Source organism: Centroberyx affinis, unplaced genomic scaffold, assembly GCF_046629955.1.
Source record: "Centroberyx affinis isolate AG114_WGS23_722 - 3 ecotype Tasmania unplaced genomic scaffold, CSIRO-AGI_Caff_v1 ptg007296l_1, whole genome shotgun sequence".
Lineage (NCBI taxonomy): Eukaryota > Metazoa > Chordata > Actinopteri > Beryciformes > Berycidae > Centroberyx > Centroberyx affinis.
In genome coordinates this window covers 1-18,763 of record NW_027283685.1, presented here as the reverse complement: position 1 = coordinate 18,763, position 18,763 = coordinate 1, and the positions used below count along the sequence as shown (strand labels likewise).

General features: G+C 41.4%; 1 protein-coding gene across 1 annotated transcript; it reads right to left on the bottom strand.

The window, feature by feature from the left end:
- Nucleotides 1-2,075: 2,075 nt before the first annotated feature.
- On the bottom strand, nucleotides 2,076-16,941 carry LOC139639437 (COMM domain-containing protein 1-like). Its single transcript, XM_071513525.1, has 2 exons — nucleotides 16,651-16,941; nucleotides 2,076-3,976 (listed from the first exon to the last, which is right to left on the bottom strand). The coding sequence occupies exons 1-2, from the start codon at nucleotides 16,924-16,926 to the stop codon at nucleotides 3,869-3,871; spliced, it is 384 nt and encodes a 127-aa protein (XP_071369626.1). The 5' UTR covers nucleotides 16,927-16,941; the 3' UTR covers nucleotides 2,076-3,868.
- Between the last annotated feature and the right edge of the window lie 1,822 nt (nucleotides 16,942-18,763).

The following is an 18,763-nucleotide window of genomic DNA, read 5'->3' as shown; positions in this document are numbered from 1 at the left end:
ACTACAAACTACAAACAATTTTGGGCCATAAAAGGAAAGGAATGATTTTTTCTTTTTATTTTACCATTACTGTAATTGAACCCCCTTTGACCAGCCCCGCCCCCTTTTTCTTTCATCCATTACGGCGGGTGATGCAAAAATGTGCCATAGTACTGATAATTCTTACTTGGTTACTTTCTACTGGAATTATTGTGTACATTACTTTTTAATTATTGTGAGAATCTATGTTTAGATTGATTGTTTGGAGCGAATGGGGAGTAAGCATTCCATTGTACTTGTTACACATGGCAATAAATGATTATTGCTATTTATTAACAAATGTTCAGAGAAGCTGTTTTAGAAGTTACCTGCTAACTGAGTAAACCTGCCTGCTGCAAAACCCCCATCTGGACTCTAGTGTCTGGAAGGCAGCTGTCTGACTGATGGACACTGTATACAAAACCAAAGCTGACATTCCTGCACTTTCCCATGAATAGTGGGGTATTTTTTTTTTGGTTTATGTATGACCTGTGAACAAGTGGGCGCTTTTTGCAATAAACTCAGTTGAGTGGCATTTCTTGCTGGCATGTGACTTTTTTGTATTAAATTTTGTTATAATTTCGTATCACATGTACATTGTCAATTTGATATTTTTTTACAAAGTAGTTTGAACAATTTTGTCTAAGAAGCTTTAGTTAACCAAACTAGATTTCTCCCCAGGGTAGCTTTGCTGTAGTTCAACTACTTCCAGTGTGAAGTAATTGGTAGCTTGCAAAGCTTTGCTTTCAAAGTAGCTTCCCCAACACTGTCCTAAAGCCATTCTGATCTAAAGGCTTCTGCTTAAATGCTTGAAATGAGTTTCTTAGACAAATATAAATAGTGAAGTTGAAGCCTATGTATGAATTTCTTTCCAAAGCCTTTGTCTTTCCATCAAGGCAAAGAATCTAAAATATAAGATAGTTTTGATTTTTGGTCGCTGCATAATTACATTTGTGTTATTTCATAGCTTTGATGTCTTTACTATTATTCTAAAATGTGAAAAACAGTAAAAGTAAAGAAAAATGTGGTGTGTCTAAACTTTTAACTGGTATTGTGCATCACAAATGAAAAGGATCAGTTGAGTGAGTGGATGAGTTGAGTTTAGCTGGGTTTAGCTTGGAGGGCGGGACTCCGACTCTGCCTTCTTATCAAAGCTGTGGGAGTCCGTCTCTCCACCCAGAATCCACCCTGGCAACAGTAACAACAAGCAGACTTTGCACAAGAAGATTAGTAGCCGAGGTTATGAGATATTCCAACAAGCGATTCAAAGTCTACACTGGTTTATTACAATGCAATAATGGGAAGAGATATTAACATCTGAGCCTGCGGTTTCAACCTGATAACCTGATTACCACTTGTAGATGAGAAGCCAAAGTCTGCACTGTACAATAGGTTATAAATTCTATATCTTTCTACAGGGCTTAGGGCCAAAATACATTTCTGATCTTCTGCTACGTTATGAACTGTCCAGACCTCTCAGGTGGTCTGGGACAGGTCTGCTTTCTGTCCCCAGAGTCAAAACTAAACATGGAGAAGCAGCGTTCAGTGTTTATGCTCCACAGATCTGGAACAAACCCCCAGAAAACTGCAGGTCTGCTGCAACTCTCAGTTCTTTTAAATCAAGGCTGAAGACTTTTCTGTTTGCCGCTGCCTTTTAATAAAATCAAATAATTATTAATTTCTCACACTGCACTGTAACTTTTATTCTTGTATTTTATACCCGTCTTCTTTTATCTTTCTATTTTACTTGATTTGATTCTTTTAATGCAATATATGAATTTTATCTTTTTCCACTTTGTCTCGATGCTTTTCATGTTTTATGTAAAGCACTTTGAATTGCCTTGTTGCTGAAATGTGCTATATAAATAAACTTGCCTTGGCTTGCCTATAGCTTTCTAAAACACTTCAGTTTTCTATACAAGTCAAAGGGAAGTGCTTCTGTTTCTGGTCTCACTGGATGAAACTGCAGGACAAACAGGAATATCTCCGGGGTCTGGAGCTCCAAAATAAGATACAAAGGATCTCATTCATTAACAGCTTCTTCAGATTTATCCTCAACTCAATCACACATTCATTTAAAAAAAAAAAAAATATGCTGAAAAAAACAAAAGCCACAAATGTTCTAATTATATTTATGGCACACATACCATGACAGTGATGCCAAGTTTAGTTTTAGCTTTGATAAACATCATGAGGTTGGACAAAATTCAGTGTTCTCATTTTGGCATGTATCTTTTTTATTATGAATCACAACACTGCCTTGGATTTCATTTGCACAAAACTTGTGTGTAAGAATATTTTATATACAGTATCAGGTCACAATAATGTCCAGACAGGCTTAGTTGGGGTCCGGCAGCTCAACAACGGAACAGTAATCTGGACCTATGGGAGGTTTATAAGGGTCAAACTACCGATATATCAGTTCGTCAATAGCCAATATTGGCCTTTTATTAAATATCAGATATCAGTCAGTCAGTTTCATCCACCTCTGATCTGATGGAGGTTCCTCCTGATCACAGATACAGAAAACCTGACATTTTTTTATTCATCTAAGTGTTCATTAATGTTTTCTGTAAATTAATTCATTTAAACACAGTAATGTCTCCCAGAGTTTCTCTATCATTGAACAGGTGTGGTGGGTCTCTCTGCCTTGAAGACCTGCTGACACTAAAAATAATTTCATCAGTCTGGTTTCAGTGGAGAGTTTTAGTGTCACATGATGCTCTGAATGCTGCTTCAGAGGCTTTTCACCCTGATGAGAAGAAAACTCTGGAGGAAACACTGAATACTTGGAATTTTTTGGCATGAAAAAAAAAACAAAACCTAATATGAACTTTGTACCTTAAAGCATTAGGGAGTTATAGTGGTTTCAAGAAAATCAGTTTTTCTGCATTAATATGTAAATGTATGCAGCAAGGTTCCCCAAAATCTAACCAGATCATCGACTCTATAGGGAGAAGAACCCGTGGTGTCTGTGTGAAGTTTCTATCAGAGTTTCTTGAAGTTTCTTTTTCCATGTATTGTTCTGGAGTTATTGTGCAGGATTATTGGGGGGGACATAAACATAAAATATGCAAAGAAAATCAAATGTCATGTCAGGTTTTCCAGACTGTTTTTCTGTAGCTGTGGTCCGGAGGAACGTTCATAATATCAGAGGATGAAGGATTAAGTTGTGGTGCTGCAGAGATGTCCTGGCCTACACATCATATTCTACAGACTTAAGAAAACATCTTTGTTTGGTACAGATCCCCACAAAAATCACACCATAATCATTTTAATACGTTTTTCAATGAAAATGAGAATAATGATGTAAAAATGATCATTCCCGCTAATATCGCAAATCATATCGCAATTGCAATATCAGTCAAAATAATCGCAATTAGATATTTTTTAAAAATCGTTCAGCCCTGTATTTAATAACAGGCCAATATCAGATATATCGGTTTAACCCTGCTGTAAACACTGTAGTAAAACAGTCCTGCACTTTCAGTTATGATGCAGATAGCAGATCTTGTTGCATCTAAAAGTCAGACTCTTTCTGCGAACATATCCAAATGTCCAATAAATTCCAGACTGTATCTTTAAATGCACATGTTATCAGGGGGAATCTCTTCATTAATATGGCCCTTCTGAGTCTATAGGAAGGTCCAGAAGCCATGCTGGATCCGGTGGAGCTCACAGTCTTTAAGGCTTTCTGAGCGGTTCCTGTTCCTGTCTGACGCTGTGGACTGAGAGGAAGCGGTCCAGACGGGACAGACGCCAAGGCGGGAAACGTCCCGGCCGCAGGAAGAGAGACGGAGTCAGACAGAGGACAGAGAGGAGTCACACCGCAGGTTCCTCACAGTCAGTCTCAGGTGCGCTGGACGATGCGGTCGATGCTCTCCTGGATGTCGGCCATCTTCTTCAGCACCTGGTTGACCTTGGTCTCGTCAAACTCCAGACACACGAACTCCGAGTCCTGGAGGAGAGAGGAAGAGGAACGGACCGTGAGGGGAAGGAAGACGTTACATCACATTAGAGACATTCAGTTAACACTCGTATTCTAGTGACGGGACGATATATCGAAATTAAATGTATCGCAATATAAAAATGTGACAATCCGTTATGTTGTGTCAGGAACATGAATGGTGATATCAGCTCCATGTTATTCTGCTGTAGTAATCACTAATGAGACTCTTGACCATCACAGTTTCACAAGCTCTCCATCCAAATTATACTATTGTCACTTTGTAATGACATTTTTAAATTGTTGTTTACATTCTAGCAGCCAATGGCATCGCTAGAAAGATTTGTGTCTCGGAATTCTGCACAGTCAGACTTTGTTGTCACTGAACTTTTATTGATCACATCGTATCCTGGTTGTATCAAATCGTGAACCAAATATCGCGTATCAAATTGTATCATGAGATAAGCAGATCGCCCCATCCCTACAATATTATTATTAATCTTTTAATCTCATCCTCTGACATTTGAAAGAGTAATTCTCTCTCTCTTATTTGTCGTCCTGTCTGCCTGTTGCGCCTCTGACCAAATAACCCAGCAGCCTTGGCTTCCTCTGGGTTTTAAATACTATGTGCGACTCGGAGTGTTTTGGTTTAGCAAATCTGCACTGTTTGACTGACAATGGATCTCTGGGAAGTGCAGCGCAAAATCACCACAGCAGTGAGTGCTTAGCAGCAAAGATGCAGACAAAACAAACAAAAAACAACAACAAAAAAACAGGCACTGACAGATTACCACAAAGGAAACCAGGGACGACATGTAAACAGCATGTGGCCAGCGGGGTGGGGGTGGGGGTGGGGGGGGTCAGGTGTTGGTCAGGCGAAGGAGAAATACAAAGAACGTTATTATTTCATTTAACATTCAAAGTGATAAGACCTCAGAGCCAAAAAACATGTTGTGGTCCAAATACTTGTGGAGGTCACTGTGGCTCCAGTCTGCCTGCAGCGTCGCCATCCAAGTTTGACATTTACAAAAAAAGGTTTCCTTGAATTTTCCTCTGTTTTCATCACTGTGTTGCCGCTCCCTCTGGGACTTTTAGAAAGACAGACTCCCACATCACCAGACTGAAAGAGACCTTTCTGACGAGTGTCCCGCCAGAGAGGGGAGGAGAGAGAAGGACTCACCATTTTGTGAAAAAACTTCATTACCCAGTTATTTTTTTCTTCCTGGTTTTATACCTGATTTTATCCATTTACCAATACAGAGGATCTGATATAAATACTTCCTGTGCTCTTTAGGGTGAGTGAAGGGAACCTTTCATCATCAACAGGTTTATGCCTGTTTTCTTTCGCTGACAATGCTAAGTATTAGGACCAGCCAACTAGACTAGACTTAAGACCAGCCAACAAGACTTTTAGACCTGTCAACTAGACTTCTAGGCCGGCTACTAGACCTGAAGACCGGCCAACTAGACTTTAAGACCAGCCAACTAGACTAAAGACCGGCCAACTAGCCTTTAAAACTGGCCAACTACACTTTAAACCCAGCCAACTAGACTTAAAGACCGGCCAACTAGACTTTAAAACCGGCCAATTAGACCTCAAGACCAGCCAACTAGACTTTTAGACCGGCCATCTAGACTTTAAGACTGGCCAACTAGGCTACACTTTTAAACTGGCCAACTAGACTTTTAAACCGGCCAACTAGACCTCAAGACCAGCCATCTAGACTTTAAGACTGGCCAACTAGACTATAAGACCGGCCAACTAGACTTTAAGACTGGCCAACTAGACCTCAAGATCAGCCATCTAGACTTTAAGACCGGCCAACTAGACTTTAAGACTGGCCAACTAGACCTCAAGACCAGCCATCTAGACTTTAAGACCGGCCAACTAGACTTTAAGACTGGCAAACTAGACTTTAAGACTGGCCAACTAGGCTACACTTTTAAACTGGCCAACTAGACTTTTAAATCGGCCAACTATATTTTTAGATTGGACGATTAGACTTTAAGACCAAACAAATACATTTTTAGAGTACTTGTAAGTGCCAGAGAAGACAGACTAACACCACAACCACAGCAAACATTTGGCTAATGACTGGTGGCAATTTCCAGCCTTGTCAATCATTCTCATCGGGTTGAGTCTTTGTTTTGGAACAGAGCAGCGTCCACAGAGCCATGTGACGCTGACAGGCACTGTGTTCATTACATGCTACTTAAAAATGTATGAAGTCTAATTCAGACATGACACGAGACTGTCCCATCTGTCCCCGTCTTTGTTCCCTCCGATTGTTCCGAAGAATGGACGTCTCTCCGCGATGATCCCTCTCCTGGTTACCATGGATACAGCGATCGTCTCTTTCCACTGTCTATTGTTTGGTTGGAGGAGCATCTCTTGGGGGGGGGGGGCACATCTCATTTTTATTACAGTTCACGTTTTTTTGTCATTTAGCCAGCGCTCTTGTCTGGAGTGACTCACAATAAGTGCAAAAGTAGGATAAGCTTCAGTTCCTTGATCACAAACTATACAACCAATTTCAAAGAGTGCAAGGGTTAAAGCCTCAGTGTAACAGATATCCCTGTGTGCCTATACTGGTCATGTATGATAGAGAAGTTCTGGGTAAAGAAATTAGAGTTCAGCCTGCTTGCAGCCTAATCCAATTAGAACAAGAAGCAGGGCTTTACAGTTAAACAGTTGGGAATTATCTATAAATGTAATTTAGCTGCAGAGACTAGCACAGTATTTTTACTATCTACTTTCTATGGGTAACCCAACAGATATAACTTTGAGGATATCAAATATGACTATATTACTGTGCATTACTCAGTGGTGGAGAAAGTCCTCAAATCCTTTACTGAAGTAAAAGTAGCAATACCATAATGGAAAAATACTCCAGTAAAATTAAAAGTAAAAGTTCTGCATTCAAAAGTTTAGTTCAGTAAAAGTATAGAAGTATTAGCAGTAAAATGTACTGAAGTATGAAAAGTAAAAGTCGTCAGAGAAAATAAATAAATTATTGAAGCATGAACCTGTCAGAAATATTTTAATGTTGTCGGTCTAACTGCTCCATATACTGTTGGGGAGTTTAAACTCTAACAATGCAACATATTTTATGAGCTTATCGTATGTTTTGCATGTAAAACCATATTCTGCAAAGTAACTAGTAACTCCAGCCGGCAGATAAATGTAGAGGAGGAAAAAGAACAAGATTTCCCTCAGAAAGTGCAGAAAAGCAGAAAAAGCAGAAAAGCAGAAAGTGCCAGAACCTCAAAACAGTACTTGAGTAAATATACTTAGTTACCGTCCACCTCTGGATTTACTGCAGACATGGTAATTCAAAAAAACAAACTTACTAGTTCCATGTTATTTATCCAGGGAGGTGTTTTTTCTGACTATTTTTCAGCCACACCCTGCTTCACATTCACACACGTACTCACACTCTCTGCTGGGAGCTGCCCAGTACCACCAGCGTCTCCTGCCGCCGGACGCTGGGCAGCTCCACTGGGATTTAACCGCCTTGCTCAAGGACACCTTGATGGTAATTGTTGAGGGAGGGGAGGGGGGGGTTCACTTCCTCTGCCTGCTTCTGTAGGCTATTATTAGTTTTGAATAGAATTGACTAATAATAGGCAGTATACCCTACAGTAGTATAGTGTAATACAGCACACTAAGGGCGGCTGCTCTCGTCTGCTGACCTGGTTCTCTGTGCCAGGGGACCTGCAGACTGGTTCAGATGTGGAAGAACCCCCCCACCCCACCTCCACCTCCACCCCACTCCACCCCCCCACCCCGCCATTGGTAGAGAACAGGGACAAGACAGACTCCTGAGGGACGAGCTGACATGAATGTCAGCAGGAACAGACACACCAATGACAACTCCTCCCCAGGACAAGAAAGTTACTTTTCAGTCAATAAAACTCCACAGTTCAACCAACCACTTCCACCGCTTTACCAGCCAACTAGATCATTAGTAGGAATGGGACGATCTGCTCATCTCACGATACGATTCGATACGTATGTGTATGTGATATGGGGTTCAGGATTCAATACAACCAGGATACAACATGATACAATAAATAAAAGTTCAGTGACAACAAAGTCTGACTGTGCAGAATTCTGTTTATTTCTGAGACACAAATCTTACTAGCGATGCCACTGGCTCGCTAGAATGTAAACAACAATTTTAAAATGTCATTACAAAGTGACAATAATATAATTTGGATGGAGAGCTTGTGAAACTGTGATGGTCAAGCCTCTCATTAGTGATTACTACAGCAGAATAACATGGAGCTGATATCACCATTCATTTTTCTGCTCCACGATACGGATTGTCACATTTTTATATTGTGATATATTGACTTTAGATATATCATCCCATCACAAACTTTTAGAATAGACTTGGACCCTCAAATCGTTGGGGGTCATTTGGTGGTGGGGTACCTACAGTTACTCTGATTACTTTGAGGAAAAAGGTTTTGAGCTCCTGATCTACTTTTCAAGTCCAAGCAGCTGAAAAGAACTGCAATCAGTCTCAAAAACAACAAGAACAGACAGCAAACCAACGCTGCTGCATCATTCTCCTTCCCATCACTACGGTGCATAACCAACACCTGCCAACCCCCTTTCTTTCTTTCTTTCTTCCTGAACAGTCGTAGGTTTTATTGTACAGTGGGGATTTTATTTATTTATTTATGGTTTATTTGATAGGGACAGATACAATATACATAGACAAACTGAGAACAGCTATCCGATGCAAGTATCACAGTGTTTATAGCGGATGCTAATTTGCAACACCCGTCCCTAGAAGGGCTTTTGTGAAAATAAGAGATTAAAACAATGAGGTAAAAAGAAGGTAAACCCAGTACAGCAAGATACAATAGAGCACAAAAAAAAACAGGAAAAAAAAAAGGTAAACTGAGTACAAGAAGGTACCATAAAACAAACATTTAGTATTAACATAACTACAGAAAACTAGACATGAGTACAAGTTTGTTGCTGAATTAACCAGGATTTGGTAACTCTCTTAAAAGTGGTGATTTGTCAAACCCGATTCTCCGCTGCAGGACGCGGCCTTCCTGATCCTCTCCCCTGTGTTTTTCTGTCTCTGGCTTCTCAGTGTAATTTCAGAGGAAATCTAATAGGCTACGCTCAACAAGACACACAGCAGCTTCACTTCCACAGCAGCAGCAGGCTGCGTGCATGATCTGACTGCAACAACAGCATCAGAGAGATCACTGTACCAAGCAAATGCTTAATGTGTTCAAGACTGTTGTGAGACACGATACCAACTGGGTGTGAGCAGATACTGGATATGTTAGGGTTAGAACAAAATACAAGATTATGAAGATGAAGAAAAACCTTTCAGTAATCCAAAGTTGGTACTGGCTTTTATTCTCTAGCTCTACTCTGGCTAACTTCAATTACACTTTAAGTCTCATGGGAAGAGAGATCTTCTGCCATTCAAAGTGCTTTTCTTTGTTGTCACATTTTATGTCTATTTTACCAATCCCCTAAACACGCCTGGCAGGTTTAAACGCGTGTCAATAAAGTGAGCTAACCTTCAGCCTTTGAGCTGCTACGAGTTCACATTTTCTCACGAAGGCTAGTTGCCAGCGATTACTTAGCACAATGTATGCCAATCCTCTTGCCACATATTGGCTGAGGAGACCAATGGGCCAGACTCCCAAAAAGTCGGTGTTCAGACAATCTCAGCAATCAGTAATCATTGAGTGATTTGCATTGATCAACAACCCTATCAACCCCCTCACACAGATATATTATGGTAATTATGTGCTATGGGGCAGAATTGCCCCTTTAACAGCATCGCTTCATGGCTGACAGACAGAAAACTATCAACAGGTAGCATATGCTGCCTGGGAGCTGTTGAATCTAGCATGCAGATTCAACAGCTCCCAGCCCTTTTCATCATTAATTGACAAACAGACATGCAAACCATCTCATGTCAGCTGGACCTCTTCCACTGACTTCATGCATCACCCATTAAGAGCCCAGAGAAGATAACAAAAAACTAAGTAAGGCATTCATTCTCGTTACAGACGAGTCTACACCTGTTGAACCTATATGTTTAATTAAACCTGTATGTTTAGCAGGTTTATGGCTGCTGACAGACGACTCAAGTTCAGCATTAGATGCTGTTTCTTAAAGCAGCGGTTCTCAACGTGGGGTCTGGGGACCACCAGGGGTCCTTGAGGGGATTCCAAGGGGTCCCCAGCAAATTGATGCATTTTTAAACTTCACCATTATTTAATTCACAATGAGTAAACACAATTAGAGAATGTAGAAGAATGACTATTTTGCTCATAGTTTCACAGTTACTTATCTCTCTACCTACAGTAAAGATAGTCCTGGAATTCTGGACAAAATCATATCTAACAATAAAAATATTGTCAGATATGAGTCCGAGAGACAAAATCTCATCAAATGGGGGTCCGTGGCCCTAATGTGGACTAAATTAGGGGTCCTTGATATGAAAAAGGTTGAGAATCACTGTGTTAAAGAAAAGTGTAACCACAAGACAGGCATAATATATTCTAAATTGCATTAAAACGGGAGACCAGACTGCTTTCATTCTTTGTAAGCAATACTAATTGCTGAAAGTTATAATCCTACTTTGAAACAGAAAAACGTTTGCATTGCAAATTAAAGCTGGAGTCTGTGAGCTGGAGGTGACGTTGACTTCAGCTCCCCTTCCTCTTCAAGTTTATTTCAGTAAGTTGGAGTGAGATCTCCCCTCCTTTATGTGGCAAGTCTCTAAGGAGCTGCTGATTGGAGGAGAACCAGAGGAAGTGGTGGTATGTGGAGAAGTAGGCCACGCTCCTCTCTTCATTAGATTATTACACACTCTAAAAACTAAACCCGGGAGCTACGTTAGAACAGAAAGGGCAAGGCAGAGGAAGAAGAAGAGGAGGGAGAAAGGGGGAGAGGAAAAGGAGGAGGAGGAAAGGGAAGAGGAATAGGGTGAGGAGGAGGAGGGTGGAAGAGGAAGAGGAGGAGGGTGTGAAGGGGCGAGGGAGGACAGGAGGATGTTGAGGAGGGAGGGAGGGGAGGAAGAGGAAAAGGAGGAGGAAGAGGAGGAGGATGGGCTGAAGAGGCAGGAGGAAGAGGAGGAGTTTCTTGGGCCGGGTGGAAATGCAAACCCTACAGTGTGTGTTCATTAGTGAGAGCCACGGGTAGATAAAGGCCGATATCAGCTTTAAAAAGCAACATCCTTATCATTATCGGTCTGATATTATTTTTACTACCGATATTTTGTTGATTTTGGTCATTTGTGTGAACTTTTTTTTTTTTTGAGTGTGTCACTTAATACAACTGTCAAATTAGCAACAGAATAAAACTAACATGGTCTTTTGTTTGAAAACCACATTATCTTAAGATTAACATGTTTGAAAAGATCCACCATGCATGTTACTTGGGATACCGAATGGCTTGATTACTGATAAATATAAAGGGAAACTACAAAATGCGAACATTCTGTGCAAGAAAATGCATTCTTTTGAACTGGATAACAGACAAAGTTCCATCTAAATCATATTGGCATAAGGTCAGACTTGAATATGTATCATTGGACTATTTGACATGCATGTTACATCGCAAAGACAATGTATTTCGTAGAACATGGGAGCTTTTTCTGTCATATATTGGTTTAGATATCTCTGCTATTCTTACAAGAGGGTTTATGTAGTATGGACCTGTGTGATACCTGCTATTTAGCTATTTGTTATTTTTATTTTTATTTTATGTAACTCCTGAGTCACTTGCCTGTTTGAATGTGTGAGTCTGTGAGCCGAGATGTTCTGTTTTGTTTTGATTTTGTCCCTCTTTTAATTGTTGTTTTTGTTGATGTGTGTTGCTTCGATGCAATCATAATGTTTTCTGAATCAAAAATCAATAAACACATATATATATATATATATAAAAAAAAAAAAAAAAAACATGACTGAAAAGCTGTTCTGCACCTGCATTTTTATTAAGATTGTTAGAAAAATACATATCGGTATTGGCTGATATGGGTGGGAAAAATATTGGATATTGGTATCGGCCTCAAAAAAACACTGGTGCATCCCTAGTAACTAGAAATAACCGCCTTGCGGTTGTATGCCTCCGCCAATAAACTTTGTTTTATCATTGCAAGGACAGTCTTTATTTATTGAACATATATAATTAATGTGATTATTAGGTCAACTTAAAGGATTTTGGTGTCTGCAAAAGTAAGTGACGGCACTTCCACCGTTTTTGTAGAATGACCCAAGATCATTTTCTCAGCTACAGTGGTAAGCAAAACATTATGATGTCACAGTGAAGTTGACCTTTGAACTTTTGGATATAAAATGTCATCACAATAATTTTATCCTATTAGACATTTGTGTGAAATTTTGTCACAATTAGCGTATGAATTCTTGAGTTATGGCCAAAAAAGTCTTTTGTGAGGTCACAGTGACCTTCACCTTTGACCTTTGACCACCAAAATCTAATCAGTTCATCCTTGAGTCCAAGTGGACGTTTGTGCCAAATTTGAAGAAATTCCCTCAAGGTGTTCCTGAGATGGACGGACGGACAGACAACCCGAAAACATAATGCCTCCGGCCACAGCTGTCACCGGCGCGGGAGGCATAAAAAACATGAATGAAATGTTATCACTATGTGTAGAAACGTCCTCGCCGCAGACGGAAGCCCCGTCGCCACGGATACAAACACAGAAACATCCCTGCCAAGAAGACGAAGACGAGCTCTTCTGCAGTGAAGGAAAGGTGAATCCAGGCTGTGCAGTGACACCTGCCATGTTAGTGTCTGATGTCACCTCCCCACCTCCCCACCTGCTTTGCATAATGTGTCCAAAACATGAGATCCGATCAGGTGTAAATGCGATTGATACGACTGATTCAGATACAGATATCGCATTTTATTCCAGGTGTAAATTGAATGAGGTCTAAAAGATGATACTGCCTGAAGATGGAGAAAGACCTCTGCTGTGAGGGAAGCTGACCCCAGACCTGCACCTGAGCTTGATCCCCATGGCTGGGTCTGTTGGCGGGCTCTCCTCTACACACACACACACACACACACACACACACACACACGCACACACACACACACACGCACACACGCACACACGCACACACGCACACGCACACGCACACACTTTCCCTCAGACGCTCAGTGGATAATCCACTGGGGACATCTGGGCCCCTGGCTTCCACAGAGATTTTACAAACCAAATAAGGAAAATGTAATTTCCCCTGATTTTTCCCAGCAAAACGAATTTCAACATTTGACTTCATTATGAACATGAAAATAGAACAACAAAGTAGTGGTAAACAATTCTTAAACCAATCACGCTCTACCGCACACAGGCTGAAATTAAAAACAATCTACATGATCCAGGTCTAAAACTTACTACAATCTCTGTGTGTAGTGGGAGGCTTGTACCAGATATTGTTTACTAGTCATAATAACATTTAGAGATAAATCAATATATTACTGTATACTACTACTACTACTACTACTGGGTTATGGAGACAACAAATGGTTCGACATTAACCTAAAAATAAGAGCGGAAGGCTTGTGGCCAGAAAGTTGAATCTCTAAACCAGCTGGGAAAAACTAGGTTGGAAAGAGAAGAGAGCAACAGTTTCCCTTCCCTCAGCAACTATGTTGACGTTCCCTTGAGCAAGGCACTGAAGCCCCCAGCTGCTCCAGTGGATTGTCCCAGAGGTGCGTAACTGTATGAATGTGAAGTAAAAGTGTTGCTAAAAATAAAAAACAAGAGCACACACACTCAGCAAACATTCCCTGAATGCCAGTTTAAAAAAACAACGAAATGCAAATAACCTACTGCCTCTGCTGGAGATGATAAATAAACTGCGGGACAAAAATATATCCTACATTTCACAGATCAAGTTATTGTTTCCTGTCCTTTTTTTCCTGGAATCGTTCCTGCCAGTCTTACTGAGAAGAGAAGCCTCCAGTATTATCAGCTGAAACCAAACTAAATGGGCGGAGCCAGCAGCACAAGAGACACCACATGATGGTTAGTTTTGTTTGTGGCTTGTGAGTTTCTCTCCTCTTCTGGTCACTTTGGCAGCTAACCAACCATCATCTGGAGGTTGAATTCTATTCTAAAAAGCTACTTGGCTGGTAAAACAGTGGACATGGCTTGGGATGTAAAAAAAAAAGTTAGTTTCCTGCCCCGGACATCAGCAGCAGTAGACAATGTCACACCCAAAACACAATGCATGACACACCAAGACTAAATGTATCACAATGTTATCTGTGGACTGTTTCTTTGATAACAAAAAAAGTCACATGGTGGATGGGAGTAGTGTGAATTTAAAAAGCAGCTGACTTAATGTGCTCAAAAAAGGTTGTGAACACAACTTAGCGTAAAACATGAGTTATACCACAAAATTAAAGAAAGGTTATGGTGTTTTTAATGGATAGTAGATAACTTTAGCCCCCTAGGTTGACAAGATAGAAGCACTGTTACAGCCTGGATCCTCTAGGTTTTACAGATTTTGAATGATTAACTTCAGGCAGTGTCTGAAATTCAGTTTCTGACTCAACTGCCAGGAGTCATTTTTACTGGACAAAATAATACATATTTTTCATTCAAATGTGGAATTTTTCATGGAAATATGTCAAAGTGTGCACAAGGTTGGTTGCTACTTCTTTGTGTAAAGCCACTGCAACAGACAGCCAATCAGTAGCCTGTTTTATTAAGAGCTGTTGTTTTGCTTTGATTTGATTGCGTATGGTGGCAAGTAGGGACAAAGTTTGAGAACAGGCAAAGACCAAAGACTGTATATAACAGAGGAATTCAAATGTCTCAACATGTTACCAGTCAGTGACCGCCAAAACACATCTACCGGTATTTAGCGGGTGGTAATTTCACACCCTGACTTCAGGTGATAATATTTTTCCCCCAAAATGGCTTTGTATTTTGGAGTAGAAGTCTCCACATCAACATGACCCAGAGCCTCTCTCCTCTGAGGCTCTGAAACTGTTTTCAGCTCAGGACCCAGATTGAGTAAATTTAGTCTCCTCAGGGGATCCAGGCTCATTAAAACACACCAGTAATCCGGTCACATCCAGAACCAGGCCTGCTGCCGCACCGATCCAACCCCAAAACCACCTCATCTCCTGGTTGGTCAGGACTGTGCTGCCATCAGTGTTTAGTACGTTATGTTATGAGTCGCCTTGTTACTCTGCCACCTCCCCTCATTCCTCCCCAAAGACAATAAATGGATTCCAGACTTTCTACTACAAAAAAATAAAATAAATAAATCACGTGGTGCAATTTCAGCATTGGATGTTTCTTGGGTTGAAAACTTAGTACGTCAAAGTTAGAACGTCATATTTTTTGATGAAAAGCAAGACGGGTGCTATTTTTACTCGATAACTGACTAAAGTGATTAATCGATTATCAAAATTATATTTGATTAATTTTATGTCAATCGAGTAATTGATTCATCAACAGTGCTATTACCTACAGGACGTTTTATTGAATTTTTTAAGATTGTTTTTCAGGCATTTTGGGTTTTTTTTATTAGATAGTTGACAGAGAAGAGATAGGATGACATGTGATGAAGGTCTAGGGTTGGGTATCGTTAGGATTTTACCGATTCCGGTGTCATTTTCGATTCTCATTATCGATCTGATTCTTTATCGATTCCTTCAGTATAAACTTTTTTAATGCATTTCTTACCGTCAACAAATCCTATGAAAATAACAAAATCAGTAATGTAGCCATGTAGCCGGTGCCCAATGCAGCCATGTCCCAGCAGCCATAGAACTCCATTGTATTAAAAAACGATTAAAAACCCGTCACAGAGCCATGCTGCTGCTCTGCAACATATTTCATCATCACCATGCACCGGGCCGGACCACTTTTTCCTCAAACAACTTAATAAGCCGGCTGTAAACACTTTTTCCATCTCAGGAAAGTAGTTCCATAGCACTGAAAATAGTCCCCAGCGTAATGAAGAATTTGTTCCCATTTGAATTTGATTTGGTAATAACTACAACAGCCTGACTTTACATGGTAACAGTTAGCGATTTTTAAAATGTAAACTATGTCTTTGTGAGCTGGATTTCAAGGTTTTTAGCTTACAATTGGAGCCAATGACTTCCGGGCTGACGGCTAAAAACGGAACGTGGGAAGTCAGAAAGTAACGGGAGTAGAGCAAACACATTGTTGATTTTGTTATTTTCACAGGATTTGTTGACGGTAAGCAATGCATTAAAAAACACCGGCCTTACCCTTTAAGAGATGACATGCAGCAACCCAAACAACCCAAATCTTAACCAAAGTTGTTTTAGAATCAGAATCAGAATCAGATTTATTGCCAGGTACAATTACACATACGAGAAATTTGATCTGGTGAGGTTGGAGCGAAAGAAATAAAAATAGTAAATAAAATAATAAATTAGAGAACAAGTTTAAACTTAACCGTAGCCAACTTTTAGCTAAAAATGGCGTGTCCAATCCGTGTTTTTGTTCCAGAATCCAATTCATGGTGGAGGAAGGTCATTTTTTACATAATTCATGTCCACAACATGTAAATCTGCGTTTCAGAGTTCATGCTCATTTCATGAATTTTTATGAGACGGTGTTGGTCCCAGCCTCGGAGGGACCAGCGAAGGGTTAGGGGGGTTAGTGTTAGGGTCTCACCTGTCCCGCACGGCCCAGCTCCAGCTCCAGCAGGGCGACCGGGCCGCTGTGGGCCGCCGCCCCCCCCCGGCCGGCGGCGGTCTGCAGGTCCACCCTCCAGGAGACGCCCCTGAGGCCGGGCTCCCAGCGGCTCTGACCCAGCAGGCTCTCCCTCACTCGGACACGCTGGCTCTTCCAGAAGCGGGACAGGGCGGCGGCCTGCTCGGCGCTCACCCCCCCGCCCCCCTGCTTCCTGGTCTGGGCTGTGAGGAAGGCCTCCAGCTGGCCGTGGTCCATGTCCGCTGTGGCGATGGACTGGGAGGGGGAGGAGGGAGGGGGAGGAGGGGGAGGGGGGGGGGGGGGGGGGTGGAGGAGGAGAGGAGGAGGAGAGGATGAGAGGAGGAGGGGAGGAGAGGAGGAGGAGAGGAGAGGATGAGAGGAGGGGAGGAGGGGAGGAGAGGAGGAGGAGAGGAGAGGAGAGGAGAGGAGGGGATGGGAGGAGAGGAGGAGGAGAGGAGGGGGAGTGGAGGAGGAGAGGAGGGGAGGAGGAGAGGATGGGAGGAGAGGAGGGGAGGGGAGGTGAGCAGGGGATGAGAGGAGGAGGAGAGGAGAGGAGGAGAGGAGGAGAGAAGGGGAGGAGAGGAGAGGAGGAGAGAAGGGGAGGAGAGGAGAGGAGGGGAGGGGAGGGAGGAGAGGAGGGGAGGGGAGGTGAGCAGGGGATGAGAGGAGGAGAGGAAGAGAGGAGGAGAGGAGAGGAGAGGAGAGGAGGGGAGGGGAGGGGAGAGGAGGGGAGGAGGAGAGGAGAGGAGGGGAGGAGGAGAGGAGAGGAGGAGAGAAGAGGAGGAGGGGAGGAGAGGAGAGGAGGAGGGGAGGAGAAGAGAGGAGGAGAGGAGGAGAGGAGGAGGGTTAGATCAGCTGCAACAGTGTTATTCTGCACACCAGGTCGGACAGATATATCAATAACCATATTGGCTTTTAATTAAAGTAAGTAAATAAATAAATGGATACAAGCCAGTTAGTGTTGTCCTCCTCTGACAGGATGGATATGATGCAGATTGATTGATTAAATGTTTATTGTAGAACTGATCAATGCTACACTGATTGTGTATGGATGTTTTGATCAGATTCCACACAAGTATGTGTAAAGATTTTATTATCCTATTATTATTGCCTAGAATAAAATTCTGGGAGAAACAGTGAATATGTGTAATTTTTTTTTCCATGAAAATTGTCACATCTGAAGATATTGAATATCAGCATAGAATATTGGCTATCAGCAGCTTTATTGCAAAAATTTTTTCCAAGATCAGTTTTCAAAAATCCATATTTGTGAAGCCTAATACTTGAGACCAAACATTACTATTCTTCTGATTTTGTTAGTCTGTGTTATATACTTGAGTATATACTCCACACTGTGTTTACATTCTGAATATTAAGTAACTGGTTGCCATCTAACAGTTTCAAAAGAGCTGCCAATTATCCTGATCTTGGTCTCAGAAAAAAAACTCGACTGGTTCTGCTCTTGGTCTCAGTCTCAACTAGACCTGGTTTTGGCCTTGTCTTGGTCTAGAACAGGGCAGTTTTACTGTGTTACATAGACTGGATCAACCAACCCACCTGTACCAATTCCATTAGTATTGGTTTCAGAGGAGAGTTTTGGCATCAGAAGGTGGTAATGCTCCTAGGCCTTACAACCCAGCTAAAAGTTGTATTCCAGCTAGGGCTGCAACTAACAATTATTTTCATTGTCGATTAATCTGTCGATTATTTTCTCGATTAGTTGTTTGGTCTATAAAATGTCAGAAAATGGTGAAAAATGTGGATCAGTGTTTCCCAAAGCCCAAGATGACGTCCTCAAATGTCTTGTTTTGTCCACAACCCAAAGATATTCAGTTTACTGTCATAGAGGAGGAAAGAAACCAGAAAATATTCACATTTAAGAAGCTGGAATCAGAGAATTTTGACTTATTTTTCTTAAAAAATGACTCAAACCGATTAATCGATTATCAAAATAGTTGGCGATTAATTTAATAGTTGACAACTAATCGATTAATCGATTAATCGTTGCAGCTCTAACTCCAGCCCCTTTAAAACAGATAAAACAGAACACTCTTGAAACTGCACCAATAGTTCA

Bases quoted from the DNA above. Each gene is read 5' to 3' on its own strand.
- LOC139639437 (XM_071513525.1), bottom strand. From the start codon at position 16,926: ATGGACCACGGCCAGCTGGAGGCCTTCCTCACAGCCCAGACCAGGAAG. The intron at 3,977-16,650 runs GTGAGACCCTAA...TCTCTCCTCCAG, and splicing joins AGCTGGGCCGTGCGGGACAG to GACTCGGAGTTCGTGTGTCT.